General features: G+C 34.0%; 1 protein-coding gene across 1 annotated transcript in view; it reads left to right on the forward strand.

Moving 5' to 3' along the window:
* Positions 1 to 4223: 4223 nt before the first annotated feature.
* Positions 4224 to 16853, forward strand: part of LOC138699657 (protein takeout-like) — a 34074-nt gene continuing 21444 nt past the window's right edge. Inside the window, exons 1-2 of the mRNA XM_069825698.1 lie at positions 4224 to 4359; positions 16032 to 16124. Of these exons, the coding sequence (XP_069681799.1) occupies positions 4302 to 4359; positions 16032 to 16124 (151 nt within the window). The 5' untranslated portion in view covers positions 4224 to 4301. The remainder of the gene's footprint in view (positions 4360 to 16031; positions 16125 to 16853) is intronic.

The following is a 16853-nucleotide window of genomic DNA, read 5'->3' on the forward strand; positions in this document are numbered from 1 at the left end:
GGACTGCATGTATATGTCGCATAAGCTACATGGACGAGTTTATTAATATGGAATAATTTTTGCATTATTTTCAAAGGTTAATGTATGACAGAAATGCCTCGTCATGGAAGGTAAACAGGCGCGTGAAGAACATTAAGGCGTGAGTGTCGAAAGCGGAATACAGAATCACAAAAGAATGAAAGTAGCAAGCTTGTAAAAAAAAAAAAAAAACGAGTGGCAAAGAGTAACAAGGAACTTATAAAATTGTGTGGACAACGCAAATTATGAAGGCAAGCAAGCGTTAATAGTGCATCTACATCGACCATAGTAGATAATAGTGCAGTACCTAAGTGAAAATGTCAAGGAAAATAAGCACAACATACTGAAAATGGGAACTTTGTAAGCAATCAATGGAATTTCTTTAAATTCCCAGATTATTCACTCACTCACTCACTCACTCATCCATTTATTTACTTATTTATACTTGCTCATTTATTTATTTATTTATTTATTTATTTACATATTTACTTGCCCACTTATCTACTTATTTCTTTTACTTATTTACTACTTATTAACTTATTTATTTAGACGATGAAAGAGAAATGGAACGGAGAAAAATTCTCTCCGGCGCCGGGAAGCAGAATATCTGCATGGAAATATCATATGTACTTCGGTACATTAAAATAATATATATGATATGCGTAAATCACTTCGTGATTTAAGACGGCGCTTATTCCGTCGGATCCCGGCCAACTAGTCACTCATAACGAGTGCACCTCAGCACATGTGTGGGCTTCAGTCCTACGTTCATAGACATCTATGACGTAGTGCAGAGAGCGGCCAATAGACGGAACCCAAGAGTTGGAACTTAATCGGAGACGATTCTGTCCGACGCCGGGGTGGGCATCCGGTGTGGCTTAGTGGATAAAGGATCAGCACGTAGAGCTGAAAACCCGGGTTCAAATCCCGGCGCCGGAGAGAATTTTTCTCCGTTCCATTACTCTTTCATCGTATGATGACGCAGAATATCTGCATGGAAATATCATATGTACTTCGGTACATTAAAATAATATATTATTTATTTAGGCCTACTTATTTAGTTCCTTATTTAGTTATTATTTACTTTCTTATTTAGCCCACCTATTTAATCACTTACAAACTCACTTGCTTATTAAGTCAGTCACTTATTTACTTTCTTGCTTACTTAATTATTTATTAAATTTTTGTAAGTCCAAGAAGTAAGATATCTGACTTCATTATAAATTATACGATTTAAACAGCGTACATTTTCGTAATTTGATTCACTATAATTCTTATAATATAGGTTTTACAATAGTGTAATCTCTTGCAAGAAAATTGAGTATTACGTAAATCGTTATTTCCGCCATTTACAATTACAATTAAATTCTATACAGTATTGTGGAACAAATCGCGAAGTAGAGAGAATACTTTATGAGCGTTTGCACGAAAGTACAAGAGGCAAATCTTCAGCACAAAGGGTAGTGCAGTCTTTCTTTCCCTGACCTGTTTATTATTTGTGATGGAATAGGAATTCTGATAGTATATTTTGTGACTTTTACTAAAATAAAATAAAAGTAAAACAAAATAAAGTAAATAAAGTAAAATTATGCAAAATAAATAAAGTAAAGTAAAATAAAATAAAATAAAGTACAGTGAATTTAAGTGAGACTAAAACAAAATAAAGAAAAGAAAAGTAAAACTAAGTAAAATAAAGAAAAGTGAAGTAAAATAAAGTACAACAAAGTAAAGTAAAACTAAACTAAGAAAGTAAAATAAAGTAAAATTAAGTAACATACGAAAGTACAGTAAGATAAACTAAAATAAAGTAAACAAAACAAAGTAAAATTATAGCTTTTAGTGAAGTTAAGTGAAACTACTAGAAGTAAAGAAAAGGAAAGTAAAATAAGGAAAAGTAAGATAGACAGATAATTGAATATCATTCAGTACAAATACAGCCCATAGACTTCGTTAAAATATACAAATACTATATATTACCTACTATAATACGAGTAGGTATTGAAATAAAATCAAATTAAATATATACAATTACTAAACAATTTACAGAAGCAGATTGAAAGTGTTAAAAATGATATAAGATCAGATTAACAAGTACAAATAAAACAAAATTTATAAAATAATTTCTTTAAGAATAAAAATCAATCTAAAAATTAAAAAGGATTTAAAACTAACCACTTCTGTGACCTTGATTTAAGACTTTGACATTATATCTCATTGTTTTCTCATTAAGTGGTTGAGATGTCATGTACCTAAAGTTAAAACAACAGTACCCTATCTAAAACTTAATAATACTAAACTCATTGATACTGCAGAGTTGATTCGTTATCAATGCCCTTTCACTAACCTTCTGAAAGTAAAATATGCCTTATTTCTTATATTCATGGATAAAGACTTATAACCTTTATATCATATGGAAATAAAACTATTGCTTATGGTACAGTACTTGTACTTGGTTAAATACTTACATATCGAATCTGGAACCGGTTGGACAATGATGAACAGATGAGGAAGTAGGAAGATTATGCACATAACGCTTAACATTAAGAAGGCAATCGAGAATAAACATTGACAACAACATATAATTATTCCTAGTTGAACAAAAAGTGGTTTACAATGAGTTCTAGAGGACACACAACAGATAATTCTTACTGCTCTTTTTTGAAGAATAAATAACTTAGAAGCCGAAGTATGGTTACCCCACTGAAGGGTACCGTACCTTAAGTAACTATAAATTTGGGCATAATAAACCGTAACTAAACTAACGTTTGTCTAAGCATTCTTAACATGCAAATAACTCTAACCCAGACCAGTTTCGAGGTGAATACCAAGAAATTTAACTGAGGAAAACAAGTCAGTAAAATTAAGTAAAATTAAATATAACAAAGTAAAGTAAAATAAACACGAAATTAAATTTAATAAGTAAAATTAAGTAATATAAAGAAAGTAATGTAAGATAAAGTAAAATAAAGTAAATAAAATAAAAATTAAGTCAGGGATAGTGAAGTTCAGCAAAACTAAAATAAAGAAAATAAAAGTAAAATAAAATATAGTTAAGTAAACTAAAATAAAGTAAAATAAAGAATTATACGGTAATATTAGGTAAAATAAAGTATAACAAAGTAAAATAAAATAAACGAAATTAAACTAAAGAAGTAAAATTAAGTAACACAAAAGGTTAAGTGAGACAAAGTAAAGCATAATAACGTACCTAAACTGAATTAAATAACATAAAATAAAATAAAATAAAATAAAGTTAAATTAAATTAAGTGAGGGAAAGTGAAGTATAGTGAAGTTAAGCAAACCTAAATTAAGTAAATAAAATAAAAGTAAAATAAAGTATATTTAAGTAAACTAAAATAAAGTAAAATAAAGAAAAATAAAGTAAAATTAGGTAAAATAAAGTATAACAAAGTAAAATAAAATAAACGAAAGTAAACAAAACAAGTAAAATTAAGTAACACAAAAAAGTTAAATGAGATAAAGTAGGCCTAAAGCATAATAACGTAAACTGAAGTAAATAAAATAAAATTAAATTAAGTGAGGGGTAGTGAAGTATAGTGAAGTTAAGCAAAACTAAAATAAAATAAAGAAAATAAAAGTAAAATAAAGTATAGTTAAGTAAACTAAAATAATGTAAAGTAAGAAAAAATAATGTAAAATAAAGAAAAATAAAGTAAAATTAGGTAAACTTAAGTACAACAAAGTAAAATAAAATAAACGAAAATAAACTAAACAAGTAAAATTAAGTAACACAAAAGTTAAGTCAGGTAAAGTAAGCATAATAAAGTAAACTGAAGTAAAATAAAGTAAAATAGAATAAAATAAAATATGTACAACGTTTAGTGGTACATAAGTCTTGACTAAAAAAATTGAATGTATATAGGTACAGTACATATTATAACTGTGCAAATCAAAATGAAATTCATTACACGACACGTTTTTGAAGAAGTAATGTCTGCACAATGTCTGTTACGACTTTGTCATCTGCTACAAAGATGGAAAAATTTAAGACGATTTCAAGAAAATGGCTGAAGTGTTATGTTTTAGAACCAGAAATGCACATATTGCATGTTACCGGTGTTCAAAGGAATACATTTCTATTCGTCACGTAGGTTTCTGATATAAACGTTATTGTGAACTGGTTGGGTACACGTCTTGGTGTCTGTCGCTTTGTCTCCCACACTACTGACGAAATAAGACATTATTCGCAGTGTTGCCAGCTCCTGGAGGCACCGTGTCCAATAAAAGCGGAGCGGAGGCTGCAGTGTTCAAGTAGAGCGCTATGAGGAGCTGCTGGGTCGGTCTGCTGCTGGTGGGGGTGGTGGGCTCCGCTAGTCTGCGTGAGTAACATTATTTTGAATATAATCTTTTCCTCATTCTTCATTCCTTCATAATTCTATCAGTGTTTTCCAGTATTCACTTTTGTTTTTTTTTTTTGTTTGTTTGTTTTTTTTTTTTTTTTTTTTGAGATCACAAACGTGAACTTAGACATTTTCAGTTTATAAATTATTTGCAATAGAAGTGTATATAGATTTTTTTTCGGAGGCGGGGGGACAATTATGACAATAAAATTCCGTTCGTCAATGCAAAATACAATAGTAAAACGATTCAAGCCATTATCCAAGCTATTTGAAGTTCTAAGACATTTTCGACTGCATTTTTAAATAATAGGCCTATGAAGTAATAAATTGCTAAATTTAACATTTAATAAACTGAAAAGTGCACAAATGTGCAGTATTTCAACTTTAGTTAGTTTGCATTTGCGTAGTCACGTATTGAACATTAAGATAGGGAAAGTTGGACAAAAAGGGGAAGGTAGTGGTTTTTCAATGATTACAAGGAGTTTAAATATCACGGAATGAATATGTTTACCTTATCATTTTTGTCAAACACTTCTCTATTGGGTGCTGTATTTCAAATTTCCATTTTTCAAAACGTTCTTTTTCTTTTTTTTTTTTTCAGAAAATCTTGTTTTTCGAAACATGTACTTTCTTCCCATTTCGTACAACCGGTATTAAATAAAATTCACAGATATTGATTAGAAGAAATTGGACGGAGTTACGGAATAATAGAACAACCGACAATTTAAAAAATGAGATACTTGCACAAATCTGTTGACGGCTGGTTAATTTAACTCGGAAAAAATAAAAAATGCGATATCTGAATTTTGCTGTTATTTATACGCAAAAATTCGTCTATTGCATAAAATTCATTTATTTTCCTTTGAAATAGGCTACTAATTCAACTGCTGGTCTCCTATTAGAAATTGGTTAGACTTTTTTTAGTATTATTTGTGCTACTTTTTGTAACAGTATGAATGTTACAATACTTCTTGCATAAAATGTTATATAAAAAAATATTTACTTCAATGGCGCTTGGCGCTTGATCTCTTATTGCGTAACTCCGTCCAATTTATGTTATTTTCTGTGTACAAAAGTCACATACAAAATTGTCATCATTTCCTCGACTCCACTTTAAAGTTCATGTGCTCAATTTTTGCATTCCAGACATTGAATCCATCCTTCATGGGTGGCTGATTTAGAATAGAGTTCATCATAATATAAACACGAGAGGTCATCACTTTCGTCATCTAAACTTGATTTCGCTTTCGTTTAACTCCTGTTGACTCATCGAAGAGTTTTCTTGTCACTTTCTTTGGCACGGTTACATTATAACATTTTCCTGAACTCCGGTTTTCTGCGGTATTTTTGTTTTTTAAAACCAGTTTCCGATTTTTGGTCTCTTCCGTGGCTTGTAACTCGTCCATTTAAGGTGTTGGAGTCAGAACTGTAGTTTTTCCATGCCTTCCTAACAATTTACTGAACTCGGAAAAAAAAAAATATATCATACAGAAAAATTAATTAACTAGGTATACAGCATATTATTTATTGTGCTCACTACAGACGAGCAGAAGAAAAAAAAACTACATTAGAAAAAGAATTTTCAATAATTGAAATATTATCAGAATTCTATTATATAAAGTGGGAAGGTTGGTCAAAATGAGGATCTCCATTTTGACAGACAACAGGCATCCCCGTTTTATCCAACCAGGCCATCTTGAAGAATTCAAGACGTTACTCGGCCATCCTTAACTAAAAATGTTTTCACAAAAATTATATTATAGCTAAATAATCAAAATTTAAGATAACATGCTTACGTTTTCGTTTCAAGTATCACAGAAGACATACACAGGCATCAACGAATCATAAAGCGGTGACAAAGATTTTTGCAAAAAAAAATAATAATAATAATAAAAGATATGTAGTGTTGCAATTTCCCCAAGGAACAAACTCCAACTATGGTCCGTTCCAGGCATCTGTGGACTACAAAGACGAAACAAGACCTCTGCGCAAGTGGTATGTGGGAGGGCTAGGGCCAATGACTGCTCTGGGGGGTGGCATTGCTTGAACGAAGCGAGCAATCGCTTGCAGGAGGGGATAATTTCTATCTGAACTCTGCCTTCTACCACGAGTATCTTACCCCTTAGCGGAGTCGAACTGATGCTGCCCGCAATACACTCCGGTACAGATAGACAACGCCCCCATATGCGCGAATTTACTCCACAGATTCATGGGACGGACCATAGGAACAGGATGTCTCTGAACACGACAGGAAGTAGTTAGCCACTCAGTCACTACATTTCAGCACTAGTTTGATCAGAATATACAACCTCCCCGTTGTGTTAAACTTTCCTCTACATACCAATTAAAGGAAAATGTTCCTAGTAGATAGCTACTTCATGGCAACGTTTAGTGTTCATTCTATTGTATCACTTTGATCTTACAATGGTGAAGATTTTATGGTAACTTAAAAATTACAACCGTTTTTAAGGGGAGGGGGAAGTATCTCAAACAAAACACTAAATATAATTCCAACTAATCGTTGACAAAAGTGCAAAACCTCGCAAGTCCTGATAACGTTCCCACGACTTACGAATTTTGCACATTTTTCAACGTAATATTAATCTTGAACAGTCTCACAAAACAAAGTCAAGTTTTCTTGGTCATTTTCAAAACTCGTCAGCCACTTCATTTCAGCATAGCCAAGCAATTCAATCTTGAATCAGAAGTTGTGTTCAAGTTTTTAATCTACGAAGAGTAGAGAAACTTCTCTCAACAGAGGAAATTTTCTCAAGAACCGATCCCTACCCAGCAACGTGATGAATTTGAGATACTATGATAAGAAGTGAACACCCGCTTCTGTAAACCAGCTATAGCGGCTAGGGGAATGATTGTGCTAGAAACGCGATAACCGCGTACTGGCTGAATGCACATTCACCTTTGCTGAGGCATGTGAACATTAGGAAATCAGTCGATTGATCGGCCTAGATCCTCTACTATAGGCAGTCGCGCCAATATGTAGGCTATAGCCTATTACCACAGTCTAGTATATACAGTCACGAAGGTCAATACGTAGTAAATATGCATCCATAGATAGTTGCTAACCACTAGGATCGCTACTATCTCCTCCTTACAGACAATGCGAAATAGTATCTGCACAGTCTATTGTTCCTAGTACCCTCATAAACTCAAGCTTCGTGGCTGTATATACAACGCTGTGCTATTACTAATTCGTACAAAAAGTGTTGTACTATAATATTTCTATGAAAATATATTTGCGTTTAACAACCACCTGATTTAAGAATCCGAAATTTAGTGGAAAAAGTGAAAGTGAAAGACGCACATATCACGTTCTAACTGAAGGAAAACTCAATGACATAGTCATAGTGTACAGCACAGCTAGAAAGTTGGTACCGAAACTGTTAAGTTGTGTGAGTTTGGACTATATGTCTACCGAATGAAAAGCAGTAGCGCAACTCTCAATGTTAATGAACCAGAACGACAAAATATATGTACTACCGGGTGGTAACCAAACTTGTGCTCCAATTGTCCACGGCCTTAGAACAAGAAAACAATACACGAATAATATAAAATAACAATAATTTGTAATTATAAACTTCGTAACTCCCAAACTAAAATAATTTACCCATACATACATAAAAATAACATACAAAGTAATACAATTATGATTCTAGCCTCATTATAACAAATAACACTGAACATTTTCATTTTATCAAAAGAAATACTCCTTTTATGTTCAGAAAAAAAAATTGTATTGTCTCTGAAAATATTCGTTCTACGTCACAAAACGTTACTGGAGCAAATCTGAAATATGATACAGTATTTCTTACTATCATCAGGTGAACAACACTTTTGTAAATCTAATAGTGTATCTCGTATGTGGCACATAATAATATTATATCCATAATTGTTTTCAAGAAAATATTTCATTTATATTCTAGTGACAACTAGGAAGTTCGTATCGTAATTCCGTAACGCAACCGAATGCCTAGTAGCACAGCAGCACGAGACGTCAAGAGACCAGCAAAACAAAGAAGTATTGACGGCTGGTAAATAAACTTGTCTTTCAACCAACATTAACGAATAATAATCCGGGAAAAAATAAACTTGTTACACACTCCTGTTTGGATTATTATTTAATAACAAATGAGTTTACAACTAGTTCGATTAATTAAAATGTGTCTCAGTGAAACTTACAGCAGAGTCCGAATAGACCAGCTTCTGTCTGATGCTTTTCCAATTCACTGCGGGCTAAAGCAAGGAGATGCACTATCATCTTTACTTTTCAATTTTGCTCTAGAATATGCCATTAGAAAAGTTCAGGATAACAATGTGCGTTTGGAATTGAACAGGTTACATCATCTTCTTGTCCATGCGGATGACGTGAATATGTTAGGAGAAAATCCACGAACGATTGGGGAAAACACGGAAATTTTACTTGAAGCAAGTAAAGTAAATCCCGAAAAGACAAAGTATATGATTATGTCTCGCGACCAGAATATTGTAAGAAATGGAAATATAAAAATTGGAGATTTATCCTTCGAAGAGTTAGAAAAACTCAAATATCTTGGAACAACAGTAAAAATATAAATGACACTCGGCAGGAAATTAAACGCAGAATAAACATGGGAAACTCGTGTTATTATTCGGTTGAGAAACTTTCGTCACCTAGTGTGCTGTCAAAAAATCTGCAAGTTAGAATTATAAAACAGTTATATTACCGGTTGTTCTGTATGGTTGTGAAACTTGGACTCTCACTTTGAGAGAGGAATATAGGTTAAGAGTGTTTGAGAATAAGGTTCGTAGGAAAATATTTGGGGCTAAGAGGAATGAAGTTACAGGAGAATGGAGAAAGTTACAAAACGCAGAACTGCACGCATTGTATTCTTCACCTGACATAATTAGGAACATTAAATCCAGACGTTTGAGATGGGCAGGGACGTAGATGGGAGGATAATATTAAAATGGATTTGAGGGAGGTGGGATATGATTATGGAGACTGGATTAATCTTGCAACTGCCATTATACAAGGAGCGCACTCAATTGAGTGATTTGGTGGTCGGAATTCCACAGTATATGCACTGTTGGGCGACGAATCTGGGTAAAGATTAATTTTTGGCCCCAAAGGATTTATCTGTTACAGCAACAATTGTTATCAGAGCAGAAAAATTCGCTCCGGCGCCGGAATCGAACCCGAGTCCTTAGTTCTGCGTACCAAGTGCTCTAACCACTGAGGTACGCCGAAATTCAATACACAGTACCGGATCGAATACCTACCTTCTAGTGTTTTTCCCTTTCTGGCCTTATTCCATGTTCGACATATATGCTGACATATTACGATTACATTGTACTTACTTACTGGCTTATAAGGAACCCGGAGGTTCATTGCCGCCCTCACACAAGCCCGTCATTGGTCCCTATCCTGAGCAAGATTAATCCAGCCTCTACCACCATATCCCACCTCCTTCAAATCCATTTTAATATTATCTTCCCATCTACGTTTCGGCCTCCCCAAAGGTCTTTTTCCCTCCGGCCTCCCAACTATATGCATTTCTGGATTCGCCCAAAAATTAATCTTTACGTAAACCCTTGTCTTACCTGAACCACGGACTGAAGGTACACTAGAGATCGAAGCCATGTCCATAGGATTATAAGTCCAACGCTCTACCAATCTAGACCATTAATTAAAAAGTAAAAGGTAGTCAAAATCAAATTTTTTTCTCGTAGATTTTATTGTCCTTATTTACATTTCTCTTAATACAGCTCACTTTTTAGTTAACCTTTTAATACAAGTCGTTTTACCCCGTGGGTGTACCGCAGGATATTTATTTTACTGCCGACAATGAGTTAATTAAGAAACACACCGTTTACAGCTGCTGAGTTAGTGTCCCATATAAATGACGAATGAATGTAACTGTCCTTGGGTGTGAATTAACTATAGAGAGAGATTCTTGTAATACTGAGGACTGTTGCATCTGATGAGAAGATGAACGGCCGTCAGGTTGTTTTCTTTCAAAGGGGCATTGTGGGAATTGTGTTTTAACCTATTCCGTGTAGTTACTGTGGGAATTTACCGTGATTAGGAACTGCATCATGACGAAAGCTGAAAGGATATTTGCTTGTTGCTTGGAATGAATGTTTGGGAAGAAGAGCTTTGTAACAAAGACTTTATGAGAGGATGTATAATTGAAGGGTTCAGAGCCATAGTGGGCCAAGCGCCATTTATTAAGAACGGAGAAACCAAGGGTTAAAGTTAAGTGAATACCATAGTTTAATGAAGATCGATATATCATTTAGTTTTAATGTGTATACTTTATATTACTTGCTATCTACATATTTACATTGAATTATGGTAATAACTTCATTTTAACCCTTGTTTTCTACGGTTTTAGTAAATGGCGCTTGGCCCACTATGATTATTCCGAATCCTTCAATTATATACAGAATAAACCGTAAATAATGTCATCAATTTCAGAGAGTTATTCTTTGAGATATTTCAAACAAGAAAAGTTTCATACAGTTTTGTTCGTTTTTGTTTCCTTTTCAAGATACAAATTCTTTTATATGAACTATTTCATAGCGTGTTTTGGAAAAACCATCGATTTACTTCCCAATATGCCCAGCCAATTTAAGAGAGCGATATGTTATGATAATAAATAATTCAAATACTTTAAGTTTTGTCCTTTAAATGTGCAGAAATTTGATCGGAACAAATGTAACTTTTCGTTCCGAAAAGGAATTTAAAATGTTACATTTGTTCCGATCAAATTTCTGTATGTTTAAAGGCCAAAACTAAAATTTTTTCAATCATTTATTATCACAATACACCGCTCTCTTAAACTGACTAAGCATATTGGGAATTAAATCAAAGACTTTCCCAGGACACGCTATGAAATGTTTCATATAAAATATTTTTTTTCTCAGGAAGGAATAAAAAACGAGCAAATTTGTATTAAACTTTTGTGTTTGAAATATCTAAAAATAAATAAATAAATAAATAAATAAATAAATAAATAAAAATAATCCCCTGTATAAATGATTCCAGAGATCTCTATAGTGGTTAGAGATCTTTCGTTTACAGAATAAATGGGAAAGTCTATCATAGTATATTTATATTGTTTTCTGGAGTCGATTTTTGCTAGTAAACTCGCCTGTTCGTTTCCATACTGATTAGTGCGTCCTTAAACCCAATTAAATGCGTTGTAATCCGAAGAAGTGAAAAGAAGTTGTGGTAGCAATCATTCCCAAAGACGACAAAACCAAACTCATCAGCGTCAACGGTTACAAAGAAGTAGGACTTCTATCAAAGGCAGGAAAGTTCCTAGAAAACTAAAGACATAACTCTCAACAAGTCTGATTAGAAGAGGAAACAAAAAACAATGGTAGAGTAAATCTAACGCAGGTCTATCCACAGAATATGCAATAAAAAGAGTTACAGACTTCATCAAACAATAAAAAATTAACAACCTGAGAACTTGTCTCATCGTCTTCCACTTTAAAGAAGTATTTTACCCCCAAATTCTTTTAACCCTTAGGCAATATAAATGTCCCTATAATATATACAATACAAGCAAGGCTTTCGTCTCCGAACGCCATTCAACTGTAAAACTATCTGTAGTTGTTAGGACTATTTCGTGAATAAAATAAAAATGTAAATAATATATCCCTAAAATTCGATCACAAAATGTTAATAATTGTATATTTACGAATACTTAACCTATTCAGGCACTGTGAAGTTGAAATAGATGAATATCGATTACTGCAAAAAATAAATTCGGTGTTATTATTCAGTAATGTCAATTGCGAAAACCGAAATACAGGTCTAACAAAGTTAATTACATGTTTTTATTATAACATAAATACATTTGCATTATCTGCTGCAATCATAGTTTAATTTACAATTTTATAATATAATTACAGTAATCTGATTAATACATTAATTAAATGAAGAATTGTATGTATAGCAATGCTTATGTATTCACAGCGAGACATGTTGCTACACAGTCAAGCCATCTCTGTATAGATAATTAAAATACGAATTTTATTACTCCATACGGAAGGCAGTTTGATCAAAGAGCTTGTATATATTACTATATATGCGATGATATGCGATGATGTTACATAAATTTCAACATCTGACTTTCTATTAACTATTTAATTTCATTCACAAAATACAAATTTTATAGGCTACAATTATAGGTTAAGTTACCTGTGGGAGCAGGACCAATGTCAGCTGTGCCTCATTTCGACCGTTACTCGTGCTACAGAAAATAATTTTTATAGCTCGACAAACGCATTCTCGCTGTAGTGTGTAACGGAACTGAAACTGCATCTACCCAGTTCAATATTCCAATCGCGTATGCGTGCAATCTGGGAAGAATATTGAAAGAATCAAGTTTAAAAAGTACGTTCAATTAAGATGCATGAAGATTTTGTGTCTACATGATGCGCCGTTTTGAACGTTGTCTTCACTGCGTAAATATATTAATTATTTAATATCAATCTTGCATTCATTGCTTTAAAGTTGAAAGAACAGTTTAACAGTGTAGTTGCATCTTAATGCATTCATGATCATCAAATTACGGGGAAACAGTTGGCGACAACGACTGAACAAAAATTGATAGCGATAAATCTAGCTGCAAAAATTATCGCAAAGTGTGACTGTGGTTGGAATTCAAAATTTCATTACACTTCATTGGTCGAAAATGGGATGACGTCATATAAACGAAATAGACTAAAATCAAAACAGCCCACTGCTGTGGTTAGCATGTCTGACTGTGAAACTAGCGGGCCCTACTTCAAACCCTGGTTGGGACAAGTTTCCTGGTTGTATTTGCTCCCAGGTTTCCCAATTGAAGCAGACTTTCTGAATAACTTTCGGCGTTGGACTCCGGACTCATTTCGCTATAATGTATTCACATGTCATTGTCATCATTATCATTGCCAGGGTTAAGTTTACTCTACAATGTGTTATATTCGTACAAGAGCGCGATTGTTCGGCGACAAATATCATTCACAAGCATTACTCGAACGCCTCCTGGCGATGCGCACAGGGGGCTGGCCTAGGGACGAATGGGATGGCCTGCTCGATCTGGGTACGCGGCGAACCTTTAGTGTAATAGGCAGGTGTCGGTTGGTACGTGCCAGTTTAAAGCTTAGCGCAATAGATCTTCTCGGTTGCAGCACTGGGTCGTAGTGTTGTCTCCTAAAATTAAATTCAAGAAAAACTGGTTTCTAATGGTGCCCAGAGGGTTTTGTCTTTCGCCCAACGCTATGCAATCTGATAGCTGACAAACTGATTGAAACTCTAGTCCAGCTTCAGTGGCGGCTGATTGGCTGAGGCAAGTGAGACCGGGTCTCAGTCACTTGGCTTCCTTAATCTAAAATTTTTGTGTTTTTTAGTCGTATATAACATACATTTCTTATTTGGATTAAGCATATAGGCTAGAGCTGTAGAAATATTAGAAAGTTTTCTGATGAGATTCCAGTTATTTTGCCAGTCAAGTTAGTATATGAATATGAATTTTCTATCTTGCATCGACTTCCAGTTGTCTGGAGCTGTCACATGTTAGTCACATATACATGTAATATCAGTCGTCATCGCTATGATCATATATAGAGAGGAATAGCAGTTTTTCGGAGCTATGACAAACCTATCACAGCGTAAGCACTGTCTAATATCATACAGTCACGAAGCTTGACGTGATTTTTGCATTTCTCGCGATACAGCGCTCCAAACGGTTAGCAACTGAGAATACTAGGAACAATAGACCGTGCCGGTACTATTTCGCATTGTCTATGATGAGGCGATAGTAGTGATTCTAATGGCTAGTAACTAAAGTTCAACTGTTATTGGATGCATATTCTCTACGTATTGAGCTTCGTGACTACTGGGTGTTCATTTCAAAGTGTGTCATGACGTCACTGTTGTTGGGTCACCGATTTGAAGCGAGTTTCAGCTTATATGTTAGAGAAGTGGCGTTCTTCAATCTGAACTTGAGAACGTGTACGTATAACTTGAACGTCGTAGCAACAGACGGCGGTCTGTACAGTCTGTGTGCTACCATAACCTCTTTCGAACTGTGTTTTGCGCCGGCAAGTCGTACGCAGGGTATTTGCTATCATCGGTTGCGCACGGTAACATTCCACAACACAAATCAAATGCTCCGTGTCCATGTTGACCGTCGAAGTTAATGTCAACAAATACGTAAGTAATCGTCTTAACCCTCTCCCCCATATCCCGACAGTAAGAAAAAAAAACTCACTTCAGTACGTGTTTCCAAACAGTTCACATTCTTGCCACTACTGGCGTTACCGTACGTATCGGCAAGTAATCTTCAGGATGAACGCCGTACTTGCTAGGCAACTTCTCTCGCATTTAGGTAATACGCCTTTGCGGAAGTGTAGGAAGATTGAATTCTCTAGGCTCATCGGATAGCCACATGACGACATACAGCGAGCCATGACACATTTTGAACTGAACACCCAGTATGTACTAGACTGTAGAACAAGAAGCGTTAGTTAAAAGTAGAGGAACATTTTTGATGAACATTTTATTACTTGAGCGGAACAAATTACTTCATTATCATTTATGATATATCTAGTTTAAACCGGATGACTCTTTCTTCCGGCTTCCACTCCAAATATGACTGTCAAGCCATTGGCCAAACTCCAGACTTTCCATCGCCTTGATTACTCCATCATGCCAACTCTTCCTTGGCTTACCTCCTCTTCTTCTTCTCCTTCTTCTTTTTCTATATCGGTTTCCACATCATTGCTGACTTGGGTAATCTTCCTTCTTCAGTACGGGGAACATGCTAATATCAATTGTATTGTTTTTATTTTTCGACAATATCTGGTCTTCATCTACCTTCATTATTTCTCTTATTTTCTCATTTCTTACTCTAGTTCCGGTTCTGTAGCCGACCTTCATTCAATATCCATCTCTGTCGCTCTCAACTTCGGTACAGATTGTGGAAGTTGCCACATTTCACAAACATATTGTGGATAAAAATACTTTTCACAATTGTATTTTATATGTTCAGTTTAATTTCGTTAGTTATATTTTCACTCCAGAGGATGGAATTCATAGCAGCGATACAATTTTTTGTTTTAGATACAATATTCTGTGTTTGATTTCTTGTTCTCGAGTACCTGTTTTACTTATTACTGTTCCCAAATGCCGACAGTCTAATTTTGTTTCAATATAGCCATCAGTTCTTAAATATTCTATATTTGTACCTATACACACGTACAGTTTTTGGAAATCTATTTGCAGGGCAGACTCGTCGAACTTAAAATTATATCTTATATCTCAAACGATAGATTCTCAGTGAGCACTCTATAGTGAACTGGTCTACAATACATTTCTCCTCTCTTTTAGCAGTACACTGTTCAAATATGGAAGAACACGTACAAAAAGAGTTTAAGACGACATGTAGAACATCTTTTAATTTGCAAAAAAAAAAAAAATAAAAATAAAAAAATAACATGTTTCCATATTCAAATTTTAACAACACAAGTAAAAAAGTCATGTAAAGCTAGTGATTGATGCTTCTAATAGAAGGTATGTGAAACGCCCACAAAAGAAAATATTCTGAACTGTTTGTATAGTGCGATTCCCTGTAATTAAATTTTATCTTGTTTTTCAGCACCGTACCTCAAGCCCTGTGTTCGCACTGATCCCAACTTCAACGCCTGCGCTTTGGAACATGGAAATGAAGCGATCCCTGGCTTACTGAGAGGTAAATCCAAGTGAACACAGTCGTAAGAAAAGAACTACTTTCAGTGTTGCGAAACAGATTTAATACAATGCACTCTAATTTTTTTCCACAGAATAATAATTTTAATACAATAATCGAATCAGTAAACAGTGATGCATGAAATTAATTTAGTGTGCCATTAAAATTAACTTTGTACGCAAATGTATTTAGACTCTTGAGTACGAAGATTACTTTGAACTGCTCAGAGTGAGGATGCTGGGGATATGCTGCCTAGAATAACGTTGTAAGTCAGTTTTTACAGTTTGTCAGGAAATTATAAAAATATGTTTATTCCATACTAACATTGTTAAATATTACAAAATATGACTGTGTGAGGTCTGTATGGATACTTCAATAAGTATTCACACCATTTATATATATGTATTACCTTCATCTTCCAAATAACACAACTTTTCGAACATTTACAGTAGAAAAATGTTCTATGTCAGTTCAGAAGAACAACGTTGTAAAGCAAAGAAACTTGAATATTGTCCATATTCTTTATGGTTGCTACATTTGAGTACATTAAATAATAATAATAATAATAATAATAATAATAATAATAATAATAATAATAATAATAGTAGTAATAATAATGATGACAAATTTATAACATAAGAACTTGAAACAAATTATACGAGGCGTGTTCTTAAAGTAAGTTCCATTTTCAATTATAGCTGTCGCATCGCTGCAATCGTTATTTTGCGCATG

Source organism: Periplaneta americana, chromosome 5 (genome assembly GCF_040183065.1).
Source record: "Periplaneta americana isolate PAMFEO1 chromosome 5, P.americana_PAMFEO1_priV1, whole genome shotgun sequence".
Lineage (NCBI taxonomy): Eukaryota > Metazoa > Arthropoda > Insecta > Blattodea > Blattidae > Periplaneta > Periplaneta americana.